Here is a 16,034-nt window from a genome sequence, read left to right as displayed (position 1 = left end):
TTTGGACCTGTCTGCTCTCTGTTTAAACTAGGGGTTACAAACTATGTGTACTGCTTCCAAGGACCTTAATATTTTCACATATGTTGGCTTAACACACTAATATTGAAAAATTTCTAATTATTTTACAAATCTGTATTATTCATATGCTTAGATGATGATACTCATTACAGAACTATAGTCTCTGGGTACATTCCCTAAGATTAAGAAAAAACAGGGGCTTAATTTTTTTTTGTTTTGGGTCACACCTGGCTATGCACAGGGTTTACTCCTGGTTCATGCACTTAGGCATTACTCCTGGTGGTGCTTGGGGGACCATATGGGATGTTGGGAATGAAATCCGGGTTGGCCGAGTGCAAGGCAAACACCCTACCCACTGTGCTATCGCTCTAACCCCAACATGGGATTTATTTAAATCTTTCTTTCTACATTTTGTGAGTTTAACCTCTCCTTGAAGTGAAAATTTATTATAACTCTATGTCTAAGATTATATTTAACCTAATGTTCCCATACACTTCTTCTTTATGTTATTTTTTAATTTATTTTTGTTTTTGAGTCACAGTCATTATTATTCTTAAATTCAAATGCTAGTGGACAAAAAAAATTTTGATAGTTTTGAGTGTTCAGATACTTCGAGCAAGCTCGTAGTTCAAGGCAAAGAGTTTAAGAAATATTTTGTTTGGGGGCTCTCACCAGCTATGCAGTCTTGAAATTAATTCTGATGAAGACAGTTGATGCAAGTAGACATTTATAGATTGAGCATTTAACAATAGAATGATCTATCAATAGCTCATCTGATTCAGTTAAAAGGCAGAAATAATTGCCATGTTATTTCATGTCATTGTCCCCATTCGATTGAATCTTTAGGTCAGGAAATATACTGCCCTTGCTCAATACTTTAAGTTAATCTTGACCTTTTTGGCATGATAAATCTCACACTGGGAAGAGAGGAGACAGTTTGCTGTTTCCTATAGTCGAGCAGTATTGGGAGAATTAACTGAATTATCTTCTATCTGGATATTTTTAAAGAAATCTGGATCAGCCCTGGTGATCTTTATAAGAATTCCTTGGAGAAGGAGTAGATTTAGGAGCTCCAACAAGCCCTGAGGTTGGGAGGGATGCCCGCGATCCATGAATACAGAATTACATAAACAGACAAATGAAACAGAATAACATGATTAGATGAATGAAATTAGCATCTGTAACTTAACCTTTCAACCTGTACTTCTTATGTATACACTTTACATGTTTAAGTGCAACTATATATTTTCACATTTGACTGATTCATCTTAAATAGAACTCTTCAGATGACACTGTCTTTAAAAACGAAATAAAATAAAATGTCAAACCACACACATTAGGGGACAAGAAGGATAGTCCAGGGCTTTGGCACTTGCCTTGCACCCAATCAACCTTGATTAGATATCTGGCACCAAGCATGGTTCCCTAAGCAACGCTAGGAGTGATCACCGAGCACAGAGCCAGAAATAAACCCTAAGCAGAGCTAGGTGTGACCTAAAAACCAAAACCAAACAAACAGTCCACAATAGGCATTTATTTCTCAGTTGAGATATTTGAAAGTGTGAAATTAGGCTGCCAGCATGGTTGAATTCTGGATGGCACTTTCTTCCTGGCTTGCAGACTGCCCTCTTTCTGTATCCTCACATAATCTCTTTCATTCAATGACTAACTTAAGAGCAGCCTTGCTTCCACTTTGTCATTCCATGGAAACGCCACTTTCTGAGGTCAAAACAGATATTCTTGTTTCCAGGTCAGTGGACATACTTCACTTAGCTTCTGGGCAGCATTTAACTCATTAATCTGACTCCTAGAAATTCTCTTCTGATTCTCTGACACCCCATTTGCTTGCTTCGGAGATGGAATAGATCCCATTTCCTTCTAGGTTCTTCTAGGCTCTTGTACACATGAGAAAAATCCAATGAAAGGAAAGTCAGAAGCCAGCGTGATCTCTTATTGTTCCACTTTCTTTGAAATTCCATAGTTATTTCTCATATTTTTACTAGCAATGTTCCTTTGGAATTGTTTACTAGATGTGTGTGTCCCTTTAGCAGATTATAAATTCCACAAGATTGTAGACTGTGGTCTGCTTATCCAATATCCCCCCTAGAGAGTTGTCAGTGCAATAAACCAGTTCATTAGGATCCATTCTGAATCAAGTTTATAAAGCAACAAGAAACTGATTAGAAATGTCATTTCAGTAATATCAAGCGAATGTTTAGAGTGATGATATTCACATTCAAGGATGGTTTGAAATATCTGATTAGTGGAGGCTCATCATAAAGGTTCCAGAGATTTCTTTTTGCTTAGATTATCACTGTTTTTCACAAATAATTATTTCAATTTTGTTAATTAAAGAGATCACTTTGAATGTCTTAAAATTAATATAGTTTCTTCTGTTTTAGTGTCATGTGTTATTTCCAGTTTTTCCCTCAGAAAACTGAGAAGTAAACAAAAATCCTTTAATTGAAGACATTGACCTGTGTCATAGGTTTATTGTGTGCTAGATGGACAGAATATCTTCACAGCCATTCAATTAACCTTGGTGTCATGTCTTCCAGGTGGTGGAACAGAAACAAACTCATCAGAAAGCATCTCAAGTAGCATTTGTATTTTTAGTTGAGAACATTTCAAGGCCACAAGCTGCAACAAAAATGCTTCCTTTTTATATGTTATATATATAAAATTTATATATATACACACATTTATGAGTTCTACATGATAAAATATTGTCTTTTCACTTTGCAAAAACACCTTGAGTAAAGGGAAGAGAGGTGGTATTCTTGCTAAATTAATTTGTGTTTAAACGTGTTTCGGACCCTTTGAATTTTCTGTAGTTACTTGCTACAGCAACTTGGGGAAGGAAACAGTAACCTTGAAAAGTTCTTCACAAAAAGTAAATTAATTAACTTGAAGGTTATTCTAGTCTCATAGTTTAAATATATTTTTTAATAAAGAAAGAGAAGAGGTCACCAGGGAGCTGAGGCAGCTAAACTATTTATGAACTTTATTTGAGCAGCTTCAACTGCAGACTTACCAATTACCAATTCCACTTTTGTCTCTGGGGAAAAGGCAAAATTCAGGATATCTTTTATTTTTTGTTCGAGGCACATGAAGTGATGCTCAGGGGTTACTCCTAGCTCTGCCCTCAGGAATTACTCTTTGCAGTGCTTGGGGTGTCATATGGGATGTTGGGATTGAATCCAGCTTTCCCACCACCAGTGTCCCCAGTTTCCCTCCTGCCACTGCACCTTGTTTTCTACTGTGACTCAGTGAATGGTAGACTGCAGGTTTTCTTTATTTATCTCTGGTACGGATTAGATCAAGATTTAGTTTATAAGGGAGTTTCACAAGAATATGCTTAAAATTAACTGTGTGCAAGGCATGCAACCTGTTCCAATTACTATCTCTCTGGCCCCAGATTCAGAATAAACTTATCAAAAGGGAGATGTGTGCAGAAAATAGATAAAGGAACAAGCATGATGGCCTCTCAGTATCTGTACTGCAAACCATAATACCCAAAAGTAAAGAGAGAGAGTAAGAAGGAAATTGTTTGTCATAGAGGCAGGGGGAGGGGTGGAGTGGGGTGGGGTGGGAGAGATTATTGGAGACATTGGTGGTGGAAAATGTACACTGGTGGAGGGATGGGTGTTCGATCATTATATGACTGAAACTCAAACATGAAAGCTTTGTAACTGTAGATTTTGGTGATTCAATTTTAAAAAAAATGTAAAATTGAACAGTAAAACTGAAATGCTCAGTGGTCTCATTGAAATATACTCTTTTTAAAATTACTTATTTATTTTATTATTTTTAAATTTTTTTTTATTGAGTTACCATGAGATACAGAGTTACGAAACTGATCCTGGACTGGTCTCAGTCACACATTATCCCAACACCCTTCCCTCCACTAGGATACTTTTCCCACCACCAGTGTCCCCATGTCTCCTGCCACTGCACCTTGTCTTCTACTGTGACTCAATGAATGGTAGACTGCAGGTTTTCTTTATTTATCTCCGGTAGGGATTAGATCAATATTTAGTTTATAAGGGAGTTTCACAAAAGTATGCTTTAAAAATGACTCAGTGTTTAAGGTGCTCTTTCTGGGTGGCAGAAAGAGCCTTTCCTGCCTCTCTCTAGCCAAGTAATCATTTTTTCCCCTTACAATCTCATTTCTGTCAATTTGTTTGCAAAAGTGAAAACATTGCCCATCTATAACAAATCTCCCTGAGAGAGGAGAGCTTTTATAGAGAATATTCTATTTTTCAAGGTTGCCGACCTTTTGCCTCTTATTGGTTGTCATAGTGATGCTCAGAGCGCTTCCTAATTGAGCTTTACTAAAATGAAGCCAATCAATAAGCTTTTTAAACTGCAGTGTTTATATTGATAGTTGCTAATAACATAGCAAAAGAAAACTTAGCCACATAAATGTACTCAGTACTAGAATTTTATTTTTAAAAACATGTTTAAATAGATGTTCATGTAAATTGCTGGTTATTGAAGTACTTTCTGTGGCTTTTTTAGAACTTTTAGAATGTCTTTATGCAGGCATAAAAGAAGGACATCTCTTATTTGTATGATTTAAAGAAGTGTAGTAAGGAAATAATGATGCTGAAAGACAATAGGTCCCAAGAACTGAATTACAAAACTAAACTTATTAAAGTTGGGTTCCCATTCCAGGGTGGGTGGGATGGAACCCTAGGACAATAGTGGAGGGAAGCAAAAGTTTTGGTGGAGGGAGTGGTGTTGGAATGCTGTGTGCATGAAACCCTTTTATGAATTGTGTTGTTAAATCATTATGCCTTAAAGAAAAAATAACATAGAAGCAAATTGAGATGTAGATTGGAAAATTTATTGCGAAATTGATAATAAACTTTTTTTATAACGGCAAAGTTTAAAAGTTACAAGTTCCAGAGTTAATCATTGCTAAAGTAAAGTCAAGTCAGAGAACCCTTTAGCACCTTATCCTGAGAACACAAAAGAACAATCTCTCCTTTTATCTACAACTTTCAATGATTTCAGGGGTGTCCTGAAATATATAGGAGGAAAGTTGGTTACCTGCCAACTTTCAGTTGGCAAAGTGAAGAACGTGGATTATGTTTGTTTCCAAAGTCCATTTAGCAACTTTAAATCTTTTATCATGAGTTGTAAACAACTCCATGTAGGATTATAGTTAATTGTTTATAAATATATTTTTGAAGGCTGCAGCTTTATTTTCTTTAGAATTGAAACAATATTTGTTTTAAAATTATACTCATACTTTTGACTGATACATATGGTATATACAGTGCAAATACATTTAATCTAGTAAATTGTGAAATTGTCATTATGAGAAAGGAAACCTGAGGACTACATAATTTATAAGGTTCATTTTTTGTGATCTGTTTAGACTTTAATATGCAAGTATCATGCTGCTATTTTTTATGTATTGTTTCTAATTCTGCCACTTGCCTGTACAAAGTCAGATGGAGAGGGTACACTTTACCCTAGGAACAACATCCACATAATTATAAAGTGGCAGTTCACGATTGAGACCAAATTTTTTTTTCTCAGGAGCCTTCATTCTTACACTTTGGTTTACTGCTTGTATAAACTGAAATAGAATTGTTTTCCCATATTTTTACAAAATACTTTCCAAGGTTTATTAATACAAAGGTCTACATTCTGGATGATCGGACTTGAATTAAAATTATGCTGTTTCTGGAGTTGCTTTTAATGAATGTAAAGAAAATGAACTGTGTACTCATATCAGATATCACAATAATAATTTATTTGAAACATATGGGAAATACCTGAGTTACAGATTTCTCTCCTCATATCATTATTTTCTATAATAAAAAAACTTAAATGCAAAACTCAAAATGATTTTAGCTGTGTATTAAAATTAGTCATATTTAATGGTACACTTAACCTATTTTGTTTCAGTTGTCATATTTATTTTATAAAACTAAAATATTGTTCTTAACTTACAAAGAACAGAATTAGTAAAGTTTAATAGTGACTTTGCCATTCAAAAGTTATTTATTGATCATCTACTTGTTGATTATTTTAATAATTTGAAATATAGTTGTACAAAGCAGGGAAAGTTCTTCCTTTCATGAAGCATTTACTTTTTGGAGGCAATCAGATAATAAATAAATAAATATGTGATATGCTATGTGGTGATGAGATCCAGGAATAAAATGAATTGAAAAGTTAATAAAGAATGAGTAGGAAATGAGAAGGAAATACTATTTTAGGTAGTGTTATCAGTAAAGACCATTTTCACCCACCTGGATCATTGTATTATATTTATAATTGGTCCCTTTAATTTATATTTGCAGTTCTAGGTTTATTTATATAAAGTACATCTGAAATAAAAGTTAATTTGTCTTTTATATGCTCAAAATTCTACCATAGCTTCTACTATTTACAAGACCAACATGGACTTCCTCTTCTTTATCTCCCTGACCACATTTTCTTCTACCTTTTGCCCCACTTAATGCACTAGAGACATAATTTTATCTTTATTGTTATTTGAAAACAGGCTAAATAGGCTATCACCCAAGGCCCTGTATACATGCATTACCTTCACCAGGAATTTGGTTCCCTGAGTTCCCTTCCACTGTGACTTCTTGACATGTTTAAATACCATCCCTGTAAAGATAATAATAAGAGAAATTTATAACAATACTGTTCTACGTCAGGAAACAGGAAGATGGCAAATAAAGATCTTAGCTTGACCATAAAGGAATTTAAAAAAGGAGGATAAAGCAAATTCAAAAGTCAGTAGAGAGAGAAAATATAAAAGTCAAAGCAGAAATGAACAAAATAGAGATTTAAAAGGACAATCCATTATCTTTTTAAGATTAACAAATATGCAAATGTTTAACAAGACTCAGAGAATAAACGAGAGGAAAACAAATAGATTTTATATAAATGAGAAGTTATGACATATTACAGAAATAAAAAGGATCATAAAAATGTATTACAAAAATTACTTGGCAAAAAATCTGGGCTGCCTAGAAATATTGGACAAATTCTTAGAAATATACAAAATTACAGGAGTGAATCAGGAAGAAATAGAAAATCTGAATAACACTCCACAAGTGACAAAATTGAAACAGAAATAAAAAGCCTTCAAAAAAAAAAATCCCAGGACCAAATAACTTCACTAGTGAATTCCAGCAAACCTGTTATCAAACTATTTTTTTCAAATACCTTTTATGAAGTCATCATTACTTCAGTAACAAAACTAGATAAGGACGGCAATCAGAAAAAAATCTATAAATCAATATTTTTAATGGGCATAGCTGCAAAAACCCTCAACAAGTACCACCAAGTGGAATTCAAAGTACATTGAAAGAATCACAAAACATAAAAAAGTGCATTTATTCACATTAGGATGGCCCAATTATTCAGAATTGATAAATGTGATATACAAACCAAACAAAAGGAAGAGCAAAAATCATATAGTTATCTCAATAGAAGCAGAAAAAGCATTTGGAAAGACTCAAAATACTTTTATAATTAAGAAAATGGGTGTAGAAGGAAAGGCCATATATTACAGGGTTATAGTCAACCTCAGTCAGTGATAAAAAAATGAAAACTTTCTTTAAGATTAGAATCAAGACAATAATTCCACTCTGGTCATTGCAGTCCAATATAGTGTTGGAAGTTCTAGAAATGCTTGTTATGAAGGTATAAAGCCTTTAAACACATCCATATTATAAGGGAGAAGTAAAATTGTGTAGATGTGTAGATGATATGAATATATATATACACATATATATTTATAAATAGGTATATACACATATAAAATCCAAAAGATGCCAACAGAACAAAATCATATTGGAAACATGAATACAGTAAATAACAGGCTTCAAAATTAGTACCCTGTTTGCAAATACCCTGTTTCATAAATAATGGACTATCAGAAAGAAAAATCTGGAAAACAATTCTATTCTCAGTGACATCAAAAAGGAACAAATGTCTTATAATAAATTTAGCTGAAGAAGTCAGAGGTCTATTCAATTAAAATGATGACATTAAAAGAAATAGAACTCACTAAGATATGGAAAGATTCATTTAAGTCAAGAATTGGAAGAATTAATGTCACTAAAATGAGAGTCTGCCTAAAGCAATATATAGATTCATTGCAACCTCTCTCAAAATACCAATGGCATACTAAACAGAAATAGGATAAAAAAAATCATGAAATTTCTTTGGAGCTCCGAAAGACCTTGAAGAGCAAAATCACCGCCGAGGAAAAAGAATTAAAATGGAGATACCATGCTCAACACTACACTACAAAGTAACAGTAATTTCTAATGACACTACAAGGTAACAGTAATTAGTATAGTATTGAAGTAAGAAAGTATTAAAGAAAAACAAACTAATCAATGGAATGTAAATAAAAACTCAGAAGTAAGACCATATGTATAAGGTCATGAAACTACAACAAAAGAGATAAGAGCCTACAATGGAGCATGGAATGTTTCTTAATAAATATTAGTGGGAAAACAGGACATGCCAAAGAATAAAATTAGACCATTACCTAGAACCAAGTATGGTAATTAATTTAAAATGTATTAATGAGGGGCTGGAGAGATAGCACAGCGGGTAGGGCGTTTGCCTTGCACGCGGCCGACCCGGGTTCAAATCCCAGCATCCCATATGGTCCCCTGAGCATGGCCAGGGGTAATTCCTGAGTGCAGAGCCAGGAGTAACCCCTGTGCATCGCCAGGTGTGACCCAAAAAGCAAAAAAAATAAAATAAAAAAGATTCTATCCTATTAAAAAAAAATAAATAAAATGTATTAATGATAAGGATGTTAGATCTGAAACCACAAAATACATAGAAGAAAACATAGGTTATATACTTCTTGACATTGCTATTTAAGGTATATTTGAGGACTCAACTCAAGGGAGGCTAAAAATAATATAATGATATACCAAATCATGGGCAACGAAACCTGAATCAGGGAAACCAGATCTGGCATAGCTCCATGGTAGAGTTATGTTTTGTAAGGCCTTGGGTTCTGTTGACACTGCCCCACATGCCAAGCCTGACCCCAGAAGCATTACCTCTTGGGTTCCCTGTTGCCACAACAAAGTGTGAGATCTCCTGTGCATGGCACTTAGGTGTTTGAGCACCACAAATAAAGTGTGTGAGATCCCTGGTCATCAAAGCAATTAACAAAGGGAATGGAATGGAAGGTGAGAAAGAGAACAACTTAGTAAAGTTGAAAAATAAAGGGACTTACAAGAAAATGAAGACACTTGGCTAAGTGCGGAAAAGTATTTATTTTTATTTTTTTTAAATTTATTTATTTTTAATTAGTGAATCACCGTGAGGGTACAGTTACAGATTTATACACTTTTATGCTTATGCTTCCCTCATACAAAGTTCGGGAACCCATCCCTTCACCAGTGCCCATTCTCCACCACCAGTAAACCCAGCATCCCTCCCACCCTCCCCAACCCCATCTCCCCCCACCCCACCCTGCCACTGTGGCAGGGCATTCCCTTCTGTTCTCTCTCTCTAATTAGCTGTTGTGGTTTGCAATAAAAGTGTTGAGTGGCCACTGTGCTCAGTCTCTAGCCCTCATTCAGCCCGCAACACCCTTCCCCCCGCATGGCCTTCGACTACATTATAGTTGGTGTTCCCTTCTCTGAGTTGCCCTTTCCCCAGAATGTGAGGCCAGCCTCCAAACCATGGAGTCAACCTCTTGGTACTTATTTCTACGGTTCTTGGGTGTTAGTCTCCCACTCTGTTATTCTATATACCACAGATGAGTGCAATCTTTCTATGTCTGTCTCTTTCTTTCTGACTCATTTCACTCAGCATGAAACTTTCCATGCTGATCCACTTATATGCAAAATTCATGATTTCCTTTTTTCTAACAGCTGCATAGTATTCCATTGTATAAATGTACCAAAGTTTCCTCAACCAGTCATCCGTTCTAGGGCATTCAGTGGGAATGCCGACTGGTTCAGCCCTTCTGGAAAACAATATGGACGATTCTCAAAAAATTAGATATTGACCTCCCATTTGACCCAGCAATACCACTGCTGGGAATATATCCCAGAGAGGCAAAAAAGTATAGTCAAAACGACAGTGGGGAAAAGTATTTTGTATGCCCAAGAAGGGTTCAAATCCAAAATTATTTATAATAGTCAAGATTTGGGAGCGACCTGAGTACACATTGATATGTGATGATAGCATAGAGAAGATGTGGCACATACCCACAAAATGTGTTGTGAATATTCATCTGGTTGCATCAATGTATTATTTTTGATATTATGATTAGTGAAATAGGTCAAAGAAAGTAGCCAAAAGACCTTGTGATTTCATCCATGTTTTGTATATAGAATAAAAAAACAACTAAACTTAGTAGAACAAAAATGTCTTCTGGACTATAAGACAAATTAATCTTCCCAGAAGCACGGTGGGAAGGGAATTGGGACATTTGGAATGGAGGGGACAAGTCTATGTCAAAGTCATTATATTTAAGTGGGGAACTTACTGTAATACACATCTAGTTGATTCTTAGTAATACACACCTGGAACTTATAATCCAATGTTACTTTAATTTTAAAATGGAGAAAAGGTTCATACATGGGCATCCTGTATCATTATCCTCTTCATTAGCTCCATAAAGAGCAAGGATGGGGGCTCTTTTGCCTCACTGTTTTTACCTGGAGTTCTGGCAGGCAACACATTACAGAGTGCAGACATTATTCATGAAATGAATAAGTAAATGTTCTCTAAGAATGGGCTGTTGAAAAATGTGTAGAATATAACATAGAAACATGATAAGTGCTTCGGAGAATTTTAAAAACCTTGTGCTTTTGTTTTCCTGGAGCCTAATTATGTTTCCAATTGTCACATGGGGTGACTAGTTCTAACCACAACCTGCTCCAAATGTCTTTTGCTCAAAGACTTTACCAACTATCTAATGCACATACGGTGTCATTATACATCATAGATGTGAAAATTTGTGACACATTTCCAATTTCTACAATGTTTGAAATGAGTTGATTTATGGTTGTATTCTGTTTTTCTTTCTCTTTAATGGAAGCTTCGCCAAATGCCCCCAAACTTGGACCCATGGAGCTCACTGTTGTTATTAGTGTCCCAGTTTGTCTCCTGTCCATAGTGACAGTGCTGACAATATGGGTATGCCAAAGACGGCAGTGCACATACAGAAGGAAAAAGAGGCAGAATGTGGAGGAACCCCTCTCTGAGTGCAATCTGGTAAACGCTGGAAAAACTCTCAAAGATCTAATTTACGATGTGACCGCCTCTGGCTCTGGCTCCGGTATGTATCCTAGTTCATTTCTTCAGTAGGATAACTAGTTTAAAATGAGCACAAACAGAATTCTGTCATTTTATATGCTTGATATGGTACATGGTAGGTTTGGGTATAGAAATTTATTTTAGGATTTGATGAAGAGAAAAACGGTCATGGTCTAAGATTTCTCTCAGTTGCCCTTAGGTATTCAGATTCTTTCATATTACTTGAGTGTATTTCTAAAGCCAGAAAGTTTCTCTTCTCTCATTAGAGTTAGTGATAGCAGTATTCTATTGGTCATGGTTCCTGGGCAGAATATGGTATTGTACATAAGGAGTTGAGTTATTAGAAATGATACTACTTTCCCAAGTTGTTTCATAGAATCACAACTTTGATTGTGGTCCTGAAGATCTTGAGAATCTATAGGCATCTTTTAGGATATGTGTAAAAAGGGAATAGGCAACTGATCTGAAATTAAATGCAAAGCTGTGTTCTTAAAGCCTCAGAAGGGAAGATTAAAGGGAGCAACACTGCATTCCTGTGCTGGCTTTTTCTGCTGGCGTTGGGTCTGTGATAACTCTACCTCTTTTATGGAACTCAGAACTCTTCAGGAAACCATTCAAAGTGACCAGCCTAGATTATGGTCCAAATGTGTCTTTTTCATATCACAGAGCATCTAAGGACTTCTGGTGTTTCTAATGACAGCCACTTCTCCTATAATAGCAAACTCTAAAATTGCAGAGGTTTCCTTGCCTTGAGACATGTCAGTGTTGCAGTGTCCCAGAATTGTGTGCTAGACTAAGGTAAGGTAAGCTGTTTCAAAAGCCCCTGTATCCTCTCTTGCTCTGGAAGGCTTATTAGAGATGATCCATATAAAACACATTTTGAGGAACTTTCCTTCTTCGGTCATTCAGGAATATCCAGGCAGACACAATCAGTGGAGCAGGTGACAGAGGATTGTTAGATATGTAGGAACATCTGTCTCTCACGTAAAGTAGCTCAGATTCATGCATATTCATCAACAAGAGGCCCGTGTATGCCCTCTGGAGAGCCCAGACAATGAGCTGCATCTGGTGCAAGATGGACTGCCTATCATTTAACTAAGTTTCTATGTTTCCACCACTGTACAGAGGTAGGGATGTGTTTTCAATGAGGACACACTGGAAAGATTGTCTCCAAATTGCAAAGTTTATACAACTGAAATCCAATGAAAATTTTGGACATTTTGAGATTTTTAAACTAGAGACTTGCCACCTAGTTTGACAAAGTAGTAATGAACCAGAGTATATGATGAAAAAATACTGGTTTTGGTGTATTTGTGTAATTTTACACCTAAATCTGGACTTATTGACAGATGATTGCCTTTGACTTCTTCTAAAATCTCTTTTAAAAGCTGGGGCTAGTGGGGCTGGAGCGATAGCATAGCGGGTAGGGCGTTTGCCTTGCATGCGGCCGACCCGGGTTCGAATCCCAGCATCCCATATGGTCCCCTGAGCACTGCCAGGAGTAATTCCTGAGTGCAAAGCCAGGAGTAACCCCTGTGCATCGCCGGGTGTGACCCAAAAAGAAAAAAAAGCTGGGGCTAGAGAGATAATACAATGGGGGGTAAAGGCACTTGCCTTGCACACTGTCAGCCAATCAGAATTCAATTCTGGCACCGCTTATAGTCCTCTGAACCCTACTAGAAGTGACCCTTGAGCATGGCCGGATATGGCTCCAAAACTAAAAATCTCTTGATAAAAAAGAAAGTTGTACAGGTACCAAGCATGGATGATTTCTTCAATGACCAATTTGAAAAAGTGTTTTAGTTATTTTTCCTTAAAGCCAGCTATAGGTGTTTGGCAGTGACCACTGGCTAAAAGCTGATGACTCACTAACCAGATACATTGGGTCTTTCGGCAGTAAGACTTATTTTATAAAATATGTGTAGAAAAGAAATCAAGAGGTTAGGTTTCCCCTATACTTTTTTAAATTGTCCAGCAATAACAGCGAGGAACTTTTGGCTGGAGAGATAGCTCAAAGGGCTGAGAGTGTGCTTTGAATTCAGGAGACCCACATTTGAAACTGCACGGTTTTCTGAGCACTGATAGATGTGGCCCCATACTATCCTTACACCTTCACACACACAAACACACACACACAGAGCTGCTGAAAAGTAAAATTTGTGAAGCTTGTTCCCGTCTTTGATCAGGAACAAATTTCAGAGAAAATAACTTTATGAGAAAAAAATTTGTGATGTTATAATGTTTTATTTGACTTTTGGGACTGCACTGTGTCTCACATGGCTTCCAAGAGACCGGATAGGTTACTGCTATTATCCCCCTGTGGTATAATACTTCTGAGATGGTGATACTAATGGAAGGTGCCTTTCAATATGAGCGATACCAGCTTCTCCCTGACCAAACTATTGGAAAGGAAGAGTAAGAGGAACCTACAAAGAAAGGTAGAGTCCATGAATCTTAAAGTGAAATATCTACATATATAACATATTTACTCATATTTTGGGTAGTTTCTTTGAAAGATACTAAAACAACATTCATAGTTTGACTGTCTCAACTTGATTGCTGTTCAGAGTACTTTAGAGGATGTTGTCTGACATTGTCTATGGCATTGATCTGTTTGCCATTTGAAAACATTGGCTTTTATGGTTCTCTAGTCAGTTGGAATGTTGTTTATAGCAGGAGGAGTTTGTATGTGTGATGTGTACAAGACAAGGAAGGGAGGAGAGAGAAGGAGGTTTCAGTTTGGCTTAGAAATTGTTAGCACAGATATCAGTGCCTGGCCCACCAATAAAACTGACTGTCGCCTACAAAAATAGCTCTTGTAGTTAAAAGTCTCTTCAACAGGAATGGGGATTAAATGGGGAAAGAGTGTTGACTTCTGGGTTTTAGTTGTCAGTGTTCCTCCCAGAATAGCATATTCCTGAGCAAGTCTTTGATGACTGTGAGACACACATTTTCTCATCTCTAAAAAGGTAAAATTGAAACAAATGATCACAGAAGAACTTTCTGGCTATGGGGTTTTGCGACTAATTTATGAAGTCCATACAAACAGTTTGTAGTCTGTACTTCTGTAGCCTTAGTGGGTGGTTCTTATGCAGGTAAGAACATTTGAGTAGACCATTGCTCATCTGAGAAGCAGAGGCCAAAGCCTGCCAGAGATTGCAGGGTTATTGCTGTGAGATATTTCTCACCATCGAGTATAATGTCAACAGATTAACATAGTTTCCAGAATGAATGTACATTGTCACACTGTTTTCTCTTTAACTTTTTCTTTCAAGAGCAGTCAGTTAAAAAAAATTAAAAAGTAAGAATTAAGAATTAATTTTATTAATAAATTAAAAATTGAATTCATGATTCATAAAATTAGAAAAAATATCACAGTTCACCAATATTCCACTAAATAGAAATAATCGTCATTGAAGTTAATATATTTTTATTCAGCCTGCTGTGCATATTTTAATAGCTAGTTATCTAGAAGAATAGCATTGACTATGCTACTTTCCTTGAACATTAAAGCAAACATATTTACCCATGTATTAAAAAGGAGTTCTTCATATGCAGTGGTACTGACCTTTTCTAGGTATTGTTATTGTTCGCATGAAGTAATCTGTCCTATGACATAATTCAATGTCTTAGGCTAACCATCAGAGTATATAGCGTAGCAGATTCTATGATAGTTTCTTAACATTCCCATTAACTCTTTCTTTATCCATATGAGGCATTAGGTAATATTTTTTTTAGTTTTTCAGACAAGGAAACTGAAGCTCAGAGTTCAGTAACAATAGTTACAAGTACACAGCTAGCAAGTGAAGTCACATCTTTCTTATTGATGCTCTTATATCTTTGACCTATTTGATAATTTTTCCTTAATATGACAATTTTTATACATTTCCTAGTCACTGTCATTGTCACTGTCATCCCGTTGTTCATCGATTTTCTTGAGTGGGCACCAGTAATGTCTCAATTATGAGACTTGTTACTGTTTTTGGCATATCAAATGCCACGGACTCTGCCCATGCAGGCAGTATACTCTCGGTAGCTTTCCAGGCTCTCCAAGAAGGATGGAGGAATTGAAACCAGGTCGGCCGCATGCAAGGCAAACACCCTACCCGCTGTGCTATCACTCAGAATTTTTGCATGAACTATTCTTTATTTTATATTAAATATTTAGAATAGACTTCTAGAAGTATAATGCTTGGTTCAAAGCATATAAGCATTTTAGTAATGTAGATCAGAATATTTTTATCCTTTTTAATTCTAGAAAATATCTATCTGATATTTTGTGAAACTATGCTTTGCTTTTAGGATAACATAATTATCTTGCTTAATAATTGAATTTTATTTTTAATTTTCAAGGAACTCTTCTACTTCCCTAGTCATACTAGGAACCAGACATTTTGTTTTAGAGTAACTAAAGGGAAAGGGTAATAACAGTGTATATGAGTATGTATATATATATAAACAGTTGTGCATTTAGTAACCTGATTAGTTTTATATTATGTCAGAGGGATTTGTAATCACCCTAGAAAATCAGGCTACTGCTACAGATATCAATGCTTGCAAATTTTTTTGCAATTATCAGAATAAAAATACATACAAGTAATATTATAACAATGGTGCATATTTTTTTCAATATTGGCAAAATTACCAACTAACATAAGTGTTTATTTTTTAATTGAAAATAATTATCATTACAGTTATTTTCTGGTACTTGTTTTTAATCATCACTTTCATCTTTTCTT

The 16,034-nt window shown here is 35.7% G+C and overlaps 1 protein-coding gene across 1 annotated transcript in view; it reads left to right on the top strand.

Moving 5' to 3' along the window:
* The window catches only part of ACVR1C (activin A receptor type 1C), an 89,639-nt gene that overhangs the window by 46,836 nt on the left and 26,769 nt on the right, over positions 1 to 16,034 (top strand). The window contains exon 3 of the mRNA XM_055122867.1: positions 11,078 to 11,317. Within this exon, the coding sequence (XP_054978842.1) occupies positions 11,078 to 11,317 (240 nt within the window). The remainder of the gene's footprint in view (positions 1 to 11,077; positions 11,318 to 16,034) is intronic.

The sequence above is a fragment of the Sorex araneus genome, chromosome X (assembly GCF_027595985.1).
Source record: "Sorex araneus isolate mSorAra2 chromosome X, mSorAra2.pri, whole genome shotgun sequence".
NCBI classification, from domain to species: domain Eukaryota; kingdom Metazoa; phylum Chordata; class Mammalia; order Eulipotyphla; family Soricidae; genus Sorex; species Sorex araneus.
This window is presented reverse-complemented; position numbering and strand designations above follow the sequence as displayed.